Genomic DNA, 17,203 nt, shown 5'->3' with positions numbered 1-17,203 from the left:
GCTTCAGAGCGCGCAAACGCGCGTGCACGTAATCGACTGGCAGCAAGACTTACTGTGTGACGTCAACAAGTGCGACGAAAACAGCCGTCGGCGTGCGCTTTGTGTCTCCGGATTTAAGCAGTAAACAAGACGCAGTGAACAAAACGGTGGTCTTCTGCTATTGATTGAGTCGGCATTTATCACATCACCAAGGGTAGAAGGTAAGCGATCCGAGTTCGTGCCCGACACTTTATGAACGTTGGATTTTTCATTTGTTTCAGTCACAGTTACGAGACTTGAATCTCATGCAAGCGGAGCATTAAGATCTCTGATCGAATTAATGTCGCCAGTCTGTGGCTCATTGCCCTTCACAATGTTGATTCACATTTCTCGTAGACAAAACGCCACCGATTCTCATCCATTCTGTGCTGCTTATTCATTTAGACCAATTTGGTAAGGGCGTACATACCGCGAACTAAAGTAGAAGACGACTCCAGACAGTAATAGCGCCTGGATTTTTGGATTTCTTATATATTATTTAAGGGAGTAAAGCAGTTACAGTAACGCACTGTTCAAAATACAGTCATTGCTTTTAATAAATAATGAAAGTAAAAACCGCTCCTCGGAGAGGACATTTTTTCCGATCTGAGGTTTACTGCTTGCTTTCCTGTTAAATAATGAGAGGTCTATTTGAATTCTTTCAGTTATGAATATATGTCTGAGCTATGTCATGCACGTTTTATTTATTTATGTAAATGCTTTACACGTTCAAAGAGTATTTAACATAAACGTCGAGACAAAGTATTTAAAAAAAATAAAACACGGGATACTAACCGATTTTAAAATGTAGTTTAAATTACTAGTGGTTGAAAATCCTTAACAGACGAATACATTTTCTGAACGGTTTGTTTTGGTGTCATCACAAACTTTTTACTATAGTTACTAGAGTTATTTATTCTATCAGAAGTATCCTACTCTATTGGACCCTCGAGTAAAGCCCTTAACTAAAAAAAAAATGATCCAGAGGTGCTGTGCAAAGACCGACCCTCTAAACGTCATGCAAAAAGAAAATTTCCCCTTTGTGATTAATAAAGTAAGTAAAAAAAATACTAATAAAAAAATCAGTGCACACAAACCACTTAGATGACAGTGTCCTTGTGAGAAAGCCTCATTTTATACGGTGTTACATTTATCATATTGTAATATCCCTTCCCAGACGGGCAAATAAATCTTGCAAGCAAGTGGTGGTGATTGTCCAAAAAATAAAACCATTGATTTTTTTTTTTTATTTTCTTCTGACTTCACAAGCCGACAAACAAAGAAACACTGAACTCAAAACCATCCCACACCACAAGTCCAACACACTCTTCTTTTACCTGAACCTCCTTTTCTACAAGTCCCTCCTCCCCAGCACCCCAGAGGCTGCTTATTAAGAGTGACAGTTGTGTCTCTGCCCGCCCCTCTCCACAGCACTCAGTGCAACCCCCGCCCTCTCCACAGCACTCAGTGCAGCCCCCACAGCACTCAGTGCGCCCCGCCCTCTCCACAGCACTCAGTGCAGCCTCCCGCCCTCTCCACAGCACTCAGTGCAGCCCCCACAGCACTCAGTGCGCCCCCCTCCCTCTCCACAGCATTCAGTGCAGCCCCGATCCCCGCCCCCTCCACAGCACTCAGTGCAGCCCCCGCCCCTCTCCACAGCACTCAGTGCAGCCCCCCCCTTTTTTAAACTTTTTAGATCACACTGCCTCAGTGGCAATTTCTTTCCCCTATCGTTACAATATGTTTCATTGTATAGCACTTATCTTACATAAATGATGCATTATCAAAATGTAATGGGATGTACCGATTTTGAAAGTGGTCTCCCGAGAAGTTTTTTTCTCCAAGTCTAACAAAGAATCTCTCCCAAAAGAGCTGACACACAATAAAAATAAATAAATACAAGTAAGTAGACAATAGATTTTGTAGTTTCCAAATTGTCCCTAGTGTGTGCTTGGTGTGTGTGTGTGTGCGTGCGTGCGTGCGTGCGTGCCCTGCGGTGCGCTGGCGCTCTACCTGGGGTTTGTTTCCTGCCTTGCGCCCTATGTTGGTTGGGATTGGCTCCAGCAGACCCCCTGTAGTTAGGATATAGTGGGTTGGATAATGGATGGATGGATAGATTTTGTAGTGCCTTCGCAGAACATACACACAAATATTGCTTATAGTGAAAAACTCGGCTGGTTTCATTAACTGGATTTTGTCAGTGCAATATTTTAAATAACAATTTTCTCACTTTGCTGTTGATTCAGAATAACTTGCAGAGTTCTAAGAATAAGGCCTAGACTGAGTGGCAGTGTTTCTTTTGTTGAGCTGACAATTGAAACATTGCTGGAGGTTAGGTCAGTTTTATGAACTAATAAGTGCCTTGTACAATTATTATGCTTTATCCACATCATGTTAACTCAATTTATAGATGGTAAACTATTTCATGGAAAAGAAATCAGAATCAGAATTCACTTAATTGGCCAGGTACACTAATGTGTACTAGGAATTTGTCTTGATAGTCCTATTGCAACATATGAGGACAACACAGAATACAAAAAATAAATGCAGAGTTAGAAGATAAACTATAAATCTTCTTCTTTCGGCTGCTCCCATTAGGGATTGCCACAGCGGATCATCTTCTTCCATATCTTGCTGTCCTCATCATCTTGTTCTGTCACACCCATCACCTGCATGTCTTCTCTCACCACATCCATAAACCTTTACTTAGGCCTTCTTCTTTTTCTCTTCCCTGACAGCTCTATCCTTAGCATACTTCTCCCAATATACCCAGCATCTCTCCTCTGCACATGTCCAAACCAACGCAATCTCGCCTCTCTGACTTTGTCTAACAACCGTCCAACTTGAGCTGACCCTCTAATGTCCTCATTTCTAGTCCTGTCCATCCTCGTCACACCCAATGCAAATCTTAGCATCTTTAACTCTGCCACCTTCAGCTCTGTCTCCTGCTTTCTGGTCAGTGCCACCGTCTCAAACCCATATAACATAGCTGGTCTAACTACCGTTCTGTAGACCTTCCCTTTCACTCTTGCTGATAACCGTCTGTCACAAATTACTCCTGACATTCTTCTCCACCCATTCCACCCTGCCTGCACTCTCTTTTTCACCTCTCTTCCACAATCCTCATTACTCTGTACTGTTGATCCCAAGTATTTAAACTCATCCACCTTCGCCAACTCTATTCCCTGCATCCTCACCATTCCTCTGCCTTCCCTCTCATTCACACACTTGTATTCTTCCTTGTTCCTACTGACCTTCATTCCTTTCCTCTCTAGAGCATATCTCCACCTCTCCAGGGTCTCCTCAACCTGCTCCCTGCTATCACTACAGATCACAATGTCATCAGCAAACATCATAGTCCACGGGGACTCCTGTCTAATCTTGTCTGTCAGCCTGTCCATCAGCATTGCAAATAAGAAAGGACTCCGAGCCGATCCCTGATGTAATCCCACCTCCACCTTGAATGCATCCGTCACAGTCACACTTCCCTCGTACATATCCTGTACAACTCTTACATACATCTCTGCCACTCCCGACTTCCTCATATAATACCACAGCTCCTCTCGAGACACCCTGTCATATGCTTTCTCCAGGTCCTCAAAGACGCAATGCAACTCCTTCTGGCCTTCTCTAAACTTCTCCATCAACACCCTCAGAGAAAACATCACATCTCTGGTGCTCTTTCTTGGCATGAAACCATACTGCTGCTCACTAATCATCACCTCACTTCTTAACCTAGCTTTCACTACTCTTTCTCATAACTTCATGCTGTGACTCTGTGAGGTAGAATACCAACTCCTCCTCATGCCTACCGTGTTGAATACATTACAATAAAATCAAAGTAGCCAGTGTATTGGTCAGTTCTCTTACACCATATATTGTAATCTTTACCTTGATAAATGATAAGGTAAGGTGAGGTTAGGTTGCTCTTGTATGAGGTGAGGTGAGCAGCACATGCTGATACAGCGCATTGCCGCACCCACCACATGACAAACCAACTCAGGACCCCAGATTAGGACCTGAGTGCAGCCATGGAGCAGGTGACACCTCAGCACCACACTGGTTCAGATGGAGTGGAACCAGTGTGAGGTTTTTATGTTGGCTGGAGTGCCAATTCTGCCACCAACCCCCAGGTTATTCCCTGCAGGTTGGAGGGCCTACATTCAGGGCTGGATGCAGATTAATGTCATACCCCGGACGGAGCAATTGCAGGTTAAGGTCTGCTGGATTTTCATGCTAAGATCTTTTTTTTTTTCCCATATTATAAAGTTTCCTTAATATATCCCATGCTGCTCCCACTAAGTTGTCATAGACATTCATTAATCACTTCTTAAGTTAAAATAACACGTGAAGCAAATCCAGAGGCCTGCCATTCAGCACTTTTACTTTTAAAGACAATACGTGTAAGCCAAGTAGTGCATGCTGGGTGGGGCACAGCTATGTGAGGTGGTCCTCCACAAGTCTGTTGGACCTTCACTCCACACTTCCTAGTCTGGTAGGGAGAATATACTGTAGTGTGAATGCTGTAAGATGTCTGACCTGACATAAGTGTTAACGGAGAGAGTGCTGTGAAAAGAAACTGAAATATTTATAGATGTGGTTTATATGTATTGACATAATTAAATCCTATTGTATCAACAGTAAAGAAGAAGCAGCTGACATTTACTGTAATGCCAAGATGGATGTGAAAGAGGAGCCGTCTGAGGCCGGCATAAATTCCATGGAGGTAAAGGCGATAAATATTAAGGATGAGGAGGACTGTGAATGGGAGTCAGCCCACCCTAACCAGGAGAGTCAGTGCATTAAAGATGAGGATCATGAACTGCTAACTGTGGACATTAAAGAAGAGGCTGAGGAGACGTCTGTCAGCGTTGAGACACACAGGCAAAGAAGTATGGCGTGTGTTCACCTCAAGGTGACATCTGAATCATTACAGTCTGACACAACGGGGACTGAGGAAGTGTCATCTGTTACAACTCGGGAAGGTCTGCCATCACCTACACCTCAGTCTGGAGAACGTAAGTGTGAAATAAAAATGTGTGATATTTCATACTTTATGGTGAGGGGGACGATTTTTCAGTGAATTAGAGACATAGCAAGTGCCGATATAATCTGATATTGGGCAGTGTGAGACCTATATGAGAGATATATATATACAGTGGTGTGAAAAACTATTTGCCCCCTTCCTGATTTCTTATTCTTTTGCATGTTTGTCACACAAAATGTTTCTGATCATCAAACACATTTAACCATTAGTCAAATATAACACAAGTAAACACAAAATGCAGTTTTTAAATGATGGTTTTTATTATTTAGGGAGAAAAAATCCAAACCTACATGGCCCTGTGTGAAAAAGTAATTGCCCCTTGTTAAAAATAACCTAACTGTGGTGTATCACACCTGAGTTCAATTTCCGTAGCCACCCCCAGGCCTGATTACTGCCACACCTGTTTCAATCAAGAAATCACTTCAATAGGAGCTGCCTGCCACAGAGAAGTAGACCAAAAGCACCTCAAAAGCTAGACATCATGCCAAGATCCAAAGAAATTCTGGAACAAATGAGAACAGAAGTAATTGAGATCTATCAGTCTGGTAAAGGTTATAAAGCCATTTCTAAAGCTTTGGGACTCCAGCGAACCACAGTGAGAGCCATTATCCACAAATGGCTAAAACATGGAACAGTGGTGAACCTTCCCAGGAGTGGCGGCCGACCAAAATTACCCCAAGAGCGCAGAGACGACTCATCCAAGAGGTCACAAAAGACCCCAGGACAACGTCTAAAGAACTGCAGGCCTCACTTGCCTCAATTAAGGTCAGTGTTCACGACTCCACCATAAGAAAGAGACTGGGCAAAAACGGCCTGCATGGCAGATTTCCAAGACGCAAACCACTGTTAAGCAAAAAGAACATTGGGGCTTGTCTCAGTTTTGCCAAATGAACATCTCAATGATTGCCAAGACTTTTGGGAAAATACCTTGTGGACTGATGAGACAAAAGTTGAACTGTTTGGAAGGCAAATGTCCTGTTACATCTGGCGTAAAAGGAACACAGCATTTCAGAAAAAGAACATCATACCAACAGTAAAATATGGTGGTGGTAGTGTGATGGTCTGGGGTTGTTTTGCTGCTTCAGGACCTGGAAGGCTTGCTGTGATAGATGGAACCATGAATTCTACTGTCTACCAAAAAATCCTGAAGGAGAATGTCCGGTCATCTGTTCGTCAACTCAAGCTGAAGCGATCTTGGGTGCTGCAACAGGACAATGACCCAAAACACACCAGCAAATCCACCTCTGAATGGCTGAAGAAAAACAAAATGAAGACTTTGGAGTGGCCTAGTCAAAGTCCTGACCTGAATCCAATTGAGATGCTATGGCATGACCTTAAAAGGCGGTTCATGCTAGAAAACCCTCAAATAAAGCTGAATTACAACAATTCTGCAAAGATGAGTGGGCCAAAATTCCTCCAGAGCGCTGCAAGAGACTCATTGCAAGTTATTGCAAATGCTTGATTGCAGTTATTGCTGCTAAGGGTGGCCCAACCAGTTATTAGGTTCAGGGGGCAATTACTTTTTCACACAGGGCCATGTAGGTTTGGATTTTTTCTCCCTAAATAATAAAAACCATCATTTAAAAACTGCATTTTGTGTTTACTTGTGTTATATTTGACTAATGGTTAAATGTGTTTGATGATCAGAAACATTTTGTGTGACAAACATGCAAAAGAATAAGAAATCAGGAAGGGGCAAATAGTTTTCACACCACTATATATATATATATATATATATATATATATATATATATACACACACACAAGATCTGTATGTCTGTACGCTTTTTTCGAGAGAACTACTTCATGGATTTAGATCGGGTTTTTTCTATAATTTGCTTGAACATTGTGGATGATTTTGCGACTTTTCTCATCGTGTTTTCTAAGTTTCATAGTTTGCTTGCGGTACTGATTTATTTGTGTGAATCCGAGAGAGACACAGCGGCTGAGGGGAAAGTAGGGGAGGGGGGCGGGGCCCTCCTCACTCTCGCTCAAGCCTCTGGGCATAACCTTAACTACTTCTTATTTTCCTGCCACCGCGGATCATCTTTTTCCATATCTTCCTGTCCTCTATATCTTGCTCTGTCACACATCTACAAAATAAGCATGATGCAACATCAAACCTTAAACAGAGTAACAATAAGTGAAAATGCCACATATTTTTTTACAACATGTTGGTTCTTGCCAAGATGGCAGCACTAGGTGTCTTTGGACAATTCAAGGGTAAAGGAAGATGTCGAGTTGACAAAAGAGGCCTTCCGTGCAAAGATGATGCATTGTAACACACAAAATGGTGCTAAATGACACTACTCCTGAATTCAAACACCCATAACCATTGTGTCTTGGGGAATACTTGTAATTGGAAATGTGTTCTGTTTGTTTAAGTCATTTTTTTACTAGTGTGCTCACTAGTGGGTCTGACAAGCAATGTAGCTGTCTGTTGTCCTTGTCCATGGGTTAGGAGCTGAAGTTCATGCAGGTGGATGAAGAATAACTGCTAGATATACTGGGGCTTACTTCCTCACAGAGTGGTGGCTCCGAGGCTAGAGATCTACACTGGCAATCAGAAGGTTGCCGGTTCGAATCCTGTAAATGCCAAAAGAGACTCGGCTCTGTTGGGCCCTTGAGCAAGGCCCTTAACTTGCAATTGCTCCGTTCTGAGTATGACACTAATCTGCATCCAGCCCAGCATGTAGGCTCCCCAACCTGCAGGGAAAAACTTGGGGGTTGGTGACAGAATTGGCACTCCAGCCACCATAAAAAAACCTCCAACTGTTCCTGTCCATCTGAACTATAGTGATCCCTCCTCAATCGCACGGGTTGCGTTCCAGAACCCCCCGCGAAAGGTGAAAATCCACGAAGTAAAAACCATATGTTTATATGGCTACTTTTATATATTTTAAGCCCTTATAAACTCTCCCACACTCTTATAAGCATTTCCCACACAGTTATACAGCCTAACCCCTTTATATTCTCTTAGATATTAGTTAAGAATTGTTGAAATTATGTATATAAACACACTGTGTATATACTATGCACAAACATACGTATTGTATATCATTGAGGAGTTTTATTTAATATGTAATACAGTTTTAAACACATTATAATTGATTAGGTAATCTAAAAATAAATGAAAAATCTACAACATGTAAATATAAATAAAACCTAAATGTTATTTTAAAGATATCGAATGTCTTCAATATCACATATGTTACAGCCATTACGATAGACAGGCCACCAGCAATAAATACGTACAATGCAAGAAAAATTGTATAAAATGCGTGTACAGTTATACATGTACTAAGTTCGTAGAAAATTAGTTATGGGTACTCACCAACAATGACACAACGACTTGTCAGATAAGGATGAGATAAATGTTACTGCACAACAAAGGAGAGCGTTACAGCTCTTGTAAAGGAGCCTCTTCAGGCGACTGTGTAGCACTGCCGTCGTCTGGAGTTGCTTCTTCCACTGAAGGCGTACTAGGCGGTGTTTTGCGGGTAAGGAACATTGTGATGTGGAGTCATCAAGAGCATTTCTAAATTGCAAAGAACGAATCATTTGCAGGTCCCATTCTTCAACCGATGTCTGGAGATCTTTTGCTATTCGTAGAATGGTCACGAGACACTTGAGAGTTAGACCGCCGTCTTCTTCCTGTGCTGGGTCATCTTGTTCCTTATCGCTGAGCCAATCAGCACCCAGGAACTTAACCATGTACTCTGATTGGGTAGCTTCTCAGCCATCCACCAATAGCGTCCCTTGTTTGAAATCAAGGAGAGGAAGCATGTACCAGAAATAAAAAGACCCATTGTCTGCAGAAATCTGCGAACCAGCGAAAAATCAGCATTATATATTTAGATATGCTTCATATAAAATCCGCGATAGAGTGAAGCCGTGAAAGTTGAAGCGCGTTATAGCGAGGGATTACTGTAGTGTGGTGCTGAGGTGCCACCCGTCGTATGGATGCACTTGGGTCCTATTCTGGACCCTGAGTTTGTTGTGTGGTGGGTACGGCAATGCGCTGTATCAGCGCATGCTCCTAACCTCTCTCTCTCTCTCTCTCTCTCACTTCTTTAGGAAGCATTGGCTTTAGAGTCACATGTCCTGACCAAAGCTTCTTTCACGCTCTCTCCAGTACTCTGCAATTGCCACGCTGAGAAGCCATTGACAAGTGTGTGAGGACTTGCAGGACTTTGGCTGGGTGACTACAGTTTAAGTTTGTTTAAGTTACATCAAGGATTCGACTTGCAGAAAATGGAAGTTTTGGTCTTGTTTTTGTGTGTCCTGAACGACCGTTAAGAGTATTTGGCATTTTTTTTAGAGACATTGGAATCAGTGGCTAAATGTATACCATCTACTAATGGAGAGATCAACAGTCGTGTTGCATAAGGATGGAGATACCTGGAGGAGTTTGATTTTGAGGAATGACCCACCTGATCTGAGGCCAGGTAGTGAGTTGCTTTTAGTACTAGGGTGTTGTACCGTGTCATCCATTATGAATGTAGTGAGAAGTCAAGCAAAATGGCACCTTTTATTGGCTAACTAAAAAGATTACAATATGCAAGCTTTCGAGGCAACTCTTCTTCAGGCAAGATGTAACAAAGAAGAAGGATCCTGAATTGCTTTTGAAATTCTGTGCTAGTTTGTTTGATCTCAGTGTTGGCCATAAACATACCTAGTGACTGAGTACGTTGGAAAAGAAAGTACATTATCGACAAAGTTGTGTCGTCTGTTCTGAAGCTACATAGTTCAGGACATTTGGGCGAAGAGCTGTCAACTGATCATCATTGAGGCAGGTGGTGACCTCGCGCAGGCAGTGAGCTCAGCTTCTAAATGGGCATCAGGAACGTCAAATCTGAATAGACCACATTCAAGACCTCACTCTAGTGCGGGCCAATACAAGAAGCTCTTGTTGGTGTTTATTATGATGGCAGCACTAGGAAGCTTTGGATAAATTGAAGGGTAAAAGATGATGTCAGGTTGTAGAAAGAGGCCTTCCATGTAGTGTTAACAGAAGAATCTGCTGATGTGGCTGAAATGAACAAAGAAGGTGGCAGCTGCCTGTCTTCAGTTAATGAAAACCTACAGAAAGACAGGATGATGGAGGCATGTGTTAATGGCAGAGTTAAATAACTTTGTTAATTTTCCTTCTTAGTTTAATGTAATGTATTTCTGTGTAGCGCTCATCACTGAGTACAGGTATGGAGTGTTTGAAGCTTGTAGTTGCAGTTCTTTGAAAGAAATAATTAAAATTAGACATCGTTTACCTACGTGAGCACACGTTAAACAAGCATACTTCAAGTGGATTAATATAAGTAAATAATGGCACTACACACCCATTTACAATAAAATGGTGTGTATAAATGCCACCAGTGTGTCACAAAGCTGACCACTCTGGGTGTCACCTGCCACTCCCCTCAAGAGCAGAATGAAATAACTGTGTTGATCCTGGGTTTCCTCATTTTCTCCCAGACCGTTGCAACTGCTGTAGGCTCATAAGTTAATTAAAATGTCACTTTGTTCATTTCTTTATTTTGTTTTGTTTAGTTTAAGTAAGCCTTTTTGATACATACTTTGGATTTCGGTGCCAGTGTAGAAAAATGTTGGGGCACATTCTGATTATTAAAAGTGTATTTCACATGCTTGGTATGAAACTCTGTTTTATAAAATATAACTCTTTTTCAATATCTTGACAACTTAAAATTGTCATTTTTACTGTCATTAATCAAATAAAATAAGAACACCATACAAGTTTTGAATAATATTTTAAGAGTGTAATGTCCAAGCGATTGTAATTTAGTTATCAAAATATAACCAATAATCATTTAATTTGTTTCTGTCTAATCTATTTAGTTTACTCTTTCGGCATCTTGACTCAAGTCATTATGTCAGTGTGGTAAATAGTTATAATATAGGGTGGTCCAGATCTAATTATGCAATTTCCATTACGCTATAACTTATTAAGTGTATTACATAGAAAATCACCCAAAAAATCCCGGACCATCGAGAAGTGAGTGAACTGACGACATGAAGAATCGCCTTCGCGCCGAACTGGAATCGTCCCCGCATAAATTAAAGTCATCCAGTCAATCTGGATCTGCATAATTAGATCTGGACCACCCTGTGCAGAAGATATGATCAATTTAAGGTTCCTTTCATGTGCAACTTATGTTTTATGATTGCTTATAAATGTTTGTTCATAATTTCAATAGAATTTATTTAACTTTATGACTTAATGTCAATTAAAGGCCAGTAGATTGAAAATAACATTTTATTTTTCCTTTTAAACCTTATACAGTTGGCGAACCTGAGAAGCCATATTGCTGCTTGCAATGTGGTAAAGGATTCTGTTACAGAAGTACTCTTCAGAGCCACCAAAGAATTCACACAGGAGAGAAGCCGTATTGCTGTTCTGAGTGTGGCAGGCGATTTGCTCAAATGAGTAGTCTTAAGATACACTCTGCAGTTCACACAGGGGAGAAGCTGCATTGCTGCTCTGAATGTGGGAAACGATTCTCACGAACCAGCGATCTTCAACGCCACAAACGAATAATTCACACGGGAGAGAAATCGTATTGTTCTGAATGTGGCAAGCAATTTTCTGACAGGAGTACCCTTCAGATCCACACAAGAATTCACACAGGAGAGAAGCCATATTGCTGTTTTGAATGTGGCAAGCAGTTTTCACACAAGGGCAATCTTCAGAAACACATTAGAATTCACACTGGAGAGAAGGCATATTGCTGTTCTGAATGTGGCAAACAATTCTCTCAAAAGAGTAGCCTTCAAAAACACACAAGAATTCACACTGGAGAGAAGCCATATTGCTGTAATGAATGTGGCAAACGATTCTCACTATTAAACAATCTTAAGAGCCACAAAATAATTCACACAAGCGAGAAACCATATTTCTGTTCTGAATGTGGCAAACGATTTACACGTCTGAGTAGTCTGAAGAGGCACAGTTTACATAGGAGAGAAAGAGAAGGAGTAAGTTGTCAGGCGAAGAAGGAAGGAGACGTCATTGTGCCAAATATATATATTATCTCATCAATATAAAAGTACTAATAGTATGAAAAAGTGCCCAAGAAAGTAATTCATTGTGCCTGCATGTGTCACATGTTAATAAGGTGCCTATCTCTGCCCTTGTCAGTAGGGTAGGTGACGATAACAGTGGAATGTTTTCAGATAAAAAGAAGACCTCCAATATGGTGACAGTTCTGATAGATGATGTTGGTGGACCAACCACAATAGAACAGACAACAGACCACAATAGTGCAACTCAAACAGGACCTTAAGAGGACAGGACAGAGTCTACTGGTCAGTTTAAGTTAAAGAGGAGATTACATACTGTTACTTTTAAGTACAACAAATCCCTATTGAAGTATATGCCAGGAGAGCTTCCAAAAAATGAAATCCAGAAAAGTAATCTCTACATCCAAATTAAGATAATGGATACAAACTTAAGAGCACTAATTAGAATAATTAAATATGACAAATAAGAGAAATAAAGCAGTTAAAAGCACAGTAAAAGTTCAGACACAGAAGCAATGAGAATAAGTTGAAAATAGAAGGGTATAGAGGCATACAGTTGTATGATCATATGTCATAGCGTATGTGCTAACATATGAAAAATGAACAAAATGTACCTAAGGTTCAGTGCCCTCCATAATCTTTGGGCCAATGACACATATTTCCTTGATTTCCCCGTCTGCTCCTACTAAAAAACTAGAAATGTCTTGAATGGCCAAGCTAGTCACCTGATTTCAACCCAACTGAGCAGGCTTTCCATATGCTAAAGAGAAAACTTAAGGGGACAAACCCCCCAAAACAAGCAGGAGCTGAAGATGGCTGCATTAGTGGCTTGGCAGAGCATCGCCAGAGAAGATCTTCAGCACCTGCTGATGTCTGTGAATGGCAGACTTCATGCAGTCATTGCATGAGAGGGTTATGTGACAAAGGACCTAATATGACAATGGCTTTAATAGACCTGCCATTGCTGTGTCCCAAACACTGTGGTGCCCTCCAATGGTGGGGACCAATAGAAAATGTGTTGTGTGACTGAAATGTCTGCAAATCCCCTTAAATGAAAGTCTGCAACAATGTGAACTTTAATCACATCTGAATTATCGGATTTGTAATTTTAACTATGGAGCAGAAGAGAGAAATCATGGAGACATGGGTCATTGACCCAAACATTATGGAGGGCACCGTACAGAAGCCTTAAACTGATACTTCATACTAGGAAGCTTTCTTTTTGTGTGTGTTTGTGTATGTTACCAGTTTTTTTTCTTAATTCTTTATGTCAACTGCTTTTGTTTGAATTTTACTAAACCTTTTATGAAATGAAAACACTTGCCCTGTGAACTTTGTGTGGTGTGTGTGTCATGCTCAATGCATGAATCTTTCCAGCATCCTCATTTTGGAAACCCTCCACAAACGTGACTGCACTGTAGTCAGAAAACTACTGGATCAAGTCAGCTTGTGTAACAGAAATAACAAAGATACCGGATATAAAAGGACTGTGATACAAAAAGGTTTGGTGCCTTATTTTTTCACTTATTTGTATGATTGTATGTGTTTGGTGGTTGTCAGTTGAGAATTCAGTGGAAGAAGCTGTTTTAAGCAATGTGTGTTGACACCTTTTTAGGCTAACATGACAGGCGTTTGGCTTACGCTCTTGTAGTTTAGCATAACCTTGCATTTGTGAAGGAGCTGATGCTGTGTAGAGGCTTCTAAAATGTACAATGGCTGATAATCACAAAGCCAACTGGTAGTCCGTCCACTGAGATAAGGTGCGATCAGAGCTTTGCTATGTGCAGTATTGTAATGTCGGTCGAAATTCTGACAGAAAGTGACTCGGATTTTGATCGACTACATATGCTTAACAAAGCCATAGACAGAAAATCTATTCAGGTGTCTGGCATTTGGAAAGGCATTGAATGTTTAACCACTTAGAATTTCATCAAAGTTTATTTAAGTAATTCCATTCAAAAAGTGAAACTCGTATATTATATAGATTCATTACACACAGAGTGATATATTTCAAGCATTTATTTCTTTTCATTTTGCTGATTATGACCTACAGATAATGAAAACTGTAAAATTCAGTATCTCAGAAATTTAGAATATTACATAAGACCAATACAAAGAAAATGATTTTTAATACGGAAACGTTAGCCTACTGAAAAGTCTGTCCATGTACACACTCAATACTTGGTCAGGCTCCTTTTGCATGAATTACTGCATCATGGAGGCGATCACGAGGTGTTATGGAAGCCCAGGATGCTTTGATCGCGGCCCTCAGCTTGTCTGCATTATTGGGTCTGGTGTCTCTCATCTTCCTCTTGAGGGGTTTCGGTCAGGCGAGTTTGCTGGCCATTAAAGCACAGTGATCCCATGGTCATTAAACCAGGTATTGGTACTTTTGGCAGTGTGGGCAGCTGCCAAGTCCTGCTGGAAAATGAAATCGGCATCTCCAAAAAGCTTGTCAGCACAGGGAAGCATGGAGAGCTCTAAAGTGTCCAGGTAGACGGCTGTGCTGACTTTGGACTTGATAAAACACAGTGGACCAACACCAGCAGATGACATGACTCCCCAAATCATCACTGACTGTGAAGACTTCACACTGGACCTCAAGCAACTTGGATTCTGTGCCTCTCCACTCTTCCTCCAGGCTCATTTTCATTTGAAAAGAGGACTTTGGTCCACTGTGTTTTATCAAGTCCAAAGTCGGCGCAGCCGCCTACCAGGAACTTTTAGAGCACTTCATGCTTCCCTGTGCTGAGGAGCTTTTTAGAGATGCTGATTTCATTTTCCAGCAGGACTTGGCAGCTGCCCACACTGCCAAAAGTACCAATACCTGGTTTAATGACCATGGGATCACTGTGCTTTAATGGCCAGCAAACTCGCCTGACCGAAACCCCTCAAGAGGAAGATGAGACACCAGACTCAATAATGCAGATGAGCTGAAGGCTGCGATCAAAGCATCCTGGGCTTCCATAACACGTCAGCAGTGCCACAGGCTGATTACTTCCATGCCACACCACACTGATGCAGTAATTCATGCAAAAGGAGCCCCGACTGAGTATTTAGTACATACATGGACAGACTTTTCAGTAGGCCAATATTTCTGTATTAAAAATCTTTTTTTTTTTTTTATTGGTCTTATCTAATATTCTAATTTTCTAAGATACTGAATTTTGAGTTTTCATTACCTGTAGGCCATAATCAGCAAAATGAACAGAAATAAACACTTGAAATACATCTCTCTGTGTGTAATGAATCTATATAGTATATGAGTTTCACTTTTTGAATAGAATTAGTGAAATAAATTAACTTTTCAACGATATTCTAATTTATTGAGATGCACCTGTATACACCTGTAAGTGGGACACTGCCATATTTTTAGTTGTTTGTATACATTACAAATAAACCCAAATCAAAAGCAGTCATACTGTTTTTACGTACCCAAGTGAGTGTTTCAGATAAATCACAAATTTCCATGTTGCCCGCTCTCTTTCATTAGTGAAATATGCAACTTACAAATGTAACAGGGCCGCCCTGCAATGTATTTTTCTTTTATGGGTTCACCTGCTGAGAGTTTTTTTTTTTTGTCCTCTTGGGGGTGCCATTGAAACTGTTTTTTTTCCCAGGTTGAAATGTATCTCTGGTATTCTGAAACTTCTGTAGGACTTTTTTTGAAGAAGGAGGCCATTTTCCTAATAAAAAAACTTCAAGCCTTCCATCAAACAATCCCCTGCTCTCTCGCAGAAGCTTTGAGCGTGACAGTAGGTAAAGATGAGATGTCCCACATTCTGTTTATTTCCTACCTTTTACGCCCAGCTGTGACACATACTATGAATGACCAATCATAGACAACACCATTGGAATGCTCTGAACCTCGGCTATCAATGAGTCGTTCGCTGTATGTGGTTCAGTGCAGGTGGGGTCTTTGATAAAGCAGATTCACCCATCTGTGAGGTGCTGCTCATATAATTCATATACAGTCATAGGGAAACGTTTGGGAACCCCTCTTAATTCTTTGGAGTTGTTTATCATTGGCTGAGCTTTCAAAGTAGCAACTTGACATGCCTTATGGAAACAGTAGTATTTCAGCAGTGACATTAAGTTTATTGAATTAACAGAAAATATGCAATATGCATCATTACAAAATTTGACAGGTGCATAAATTTGGGCACCCCAACAGAGATATTACATCAATACTTAGTTGAGCCTCCTTTTGCAAATATAACAGCCTCTAAACGCCTCCTATAGCCTTTGATGAATGTCTGGATTCTGGATGGAGGTATTTCTGACCATTCTTCATACAAAATCTCTCCAGTTCAGTTAAATTTGATGGCTGCCAAGCATGGACAGCCTGCTTCAAATCATCGCATAGATTTTCGATGATATTCAAGTCAGGTGACTGTGAAGGCCATTCCAGAACATTGTACTTCTCCCTCTGCATGAATGCCTTTGTAGATTTTCTAACTGTGTTTTGGGTCATTGTCTTGTTGGAATATCAAACCCCGGTGTAACTTCAACTTTGTGATTGATGTTTGAACATTATCCTGAAGAATTTGTTGATATCGGGTTGAATTCATCTGACCCTCGACTTTAACAAGGGCCCCAGTCCCTGAACTAGCCACACAGCCCCACAGCATGATGAAACCTCCACCCTATTTGACAGTAGGTAGCAGATGTTTTTCTTAGAATGCGGTGTTCTTCTTCCACCTTACAAAGCACTTTTTGTTATGACCAAATAGCTCCATTTGTGTCTCATCAGTCCAAAGCACTTTGTTCCAAAATGAATCTGGCTTGTCTAAATTAACGACTCTGTTTGTGGTGTGAGTGCAGAAAGGGCTTCTTTCTCATCACCCTGCCATACAGAAATTCTGTGTGTAAATTATGCTGAATTGTAGAACGATGTACAGATACACCATCTGCAGCGAGATGTTCTTGCAGGTCTTTAGAGGTGATCTGTGGGTTGTCTGTAACCATTCTCACAATCCTGCCCATGTGCCACTCCTGTATTTTTCTTGGCCTGCCAGACCTGCTGGGTTTAACAGCAACTGTGCCTGTGGCCTTCCATTTCCTGATTCCATTCCTTACAGTTGAAACTGACAGTTTAAACCT

At 41.0% G+C, this 17,203-nt stretch overlaps 1 protein-coding gene across 2 annotated transcripts; it reads left to right on the top strand.

The window, feature by feature from the left end:
- Window positions 1-114: 114 nt before the first annotated feature.
- Window positions 115-13,603, top strand: LOC120533318 (zinc finger protein 239-like). 2 transcript variants are annotated; one of them, XM_039760157.1, is made up of 3 exons: window positions 115-200; window positions 4,660-5,036; window positions 11,364-13,603. In XM_039760157.1, the coding sequence occupies exons 2-3, from the start codon at window positions 4,697-4,699 to the stop codon at window positions 12,122-12,124; spliced, it is 1,101 nt and encodes a 366-aa protein (XP_039616091.1). In that variant the 5' UTR covers window positions 115-200; window positions 4,660-4,696; the 3' UTR covers window positions 12,125-13,603. The 2 variants fall into 2 exon arrangements, with proteins under 2 accessions (XP_039616091.1, XP_039616092.1); XM_039760158.1 differs by lacking the exons at window positions 115-200; window positions 4,660-5,036 and adding an exon at window positions 9,263-9,513.
- The last annotated feature ends 3,600 nt before the right edge of the window (window positions 13,604-17,203 follow it).

The sequence above is a fragment of the Polypterus senegalus genome, chromosome 8 (genome assembly GCF_016835505.1).
Source record: "Polypterus senegalus isolate Bchr_013 chromosome 8, ASM1683550v1, whole genome shotgun sequence".
In the NCBI taxonomy this organism is placed as follows: Eukaryota; Metazoa; Chordata; class Cladistia; order Polypteriformes; family Polypteridae; genus Polypterus; species Polypterus senegalus.
The sequence above is the reverse complement of the archived record's forward strand: the minus strand, read 5'-3'. Positions and strand labels throughout refer to the sequence as shown.

Excerpts from the sequence above, each read along its gene's own strand:
- LOC120533318 (XM_039760157.1), top strand. The coding sequence starts at position 4,697 with ATGGATGTGAAAGAGGAGCCGTCTGAGGCCGGCATAAATTCCATGGAG. Across the intron at positions 5,037-11,363 it reads TACACCTCAGTCTGGAGAAC|TTGGCGAACCTGAGAAGCCA; the intron begins GTAAGTGTGAAA and ends AACCTTATACAG.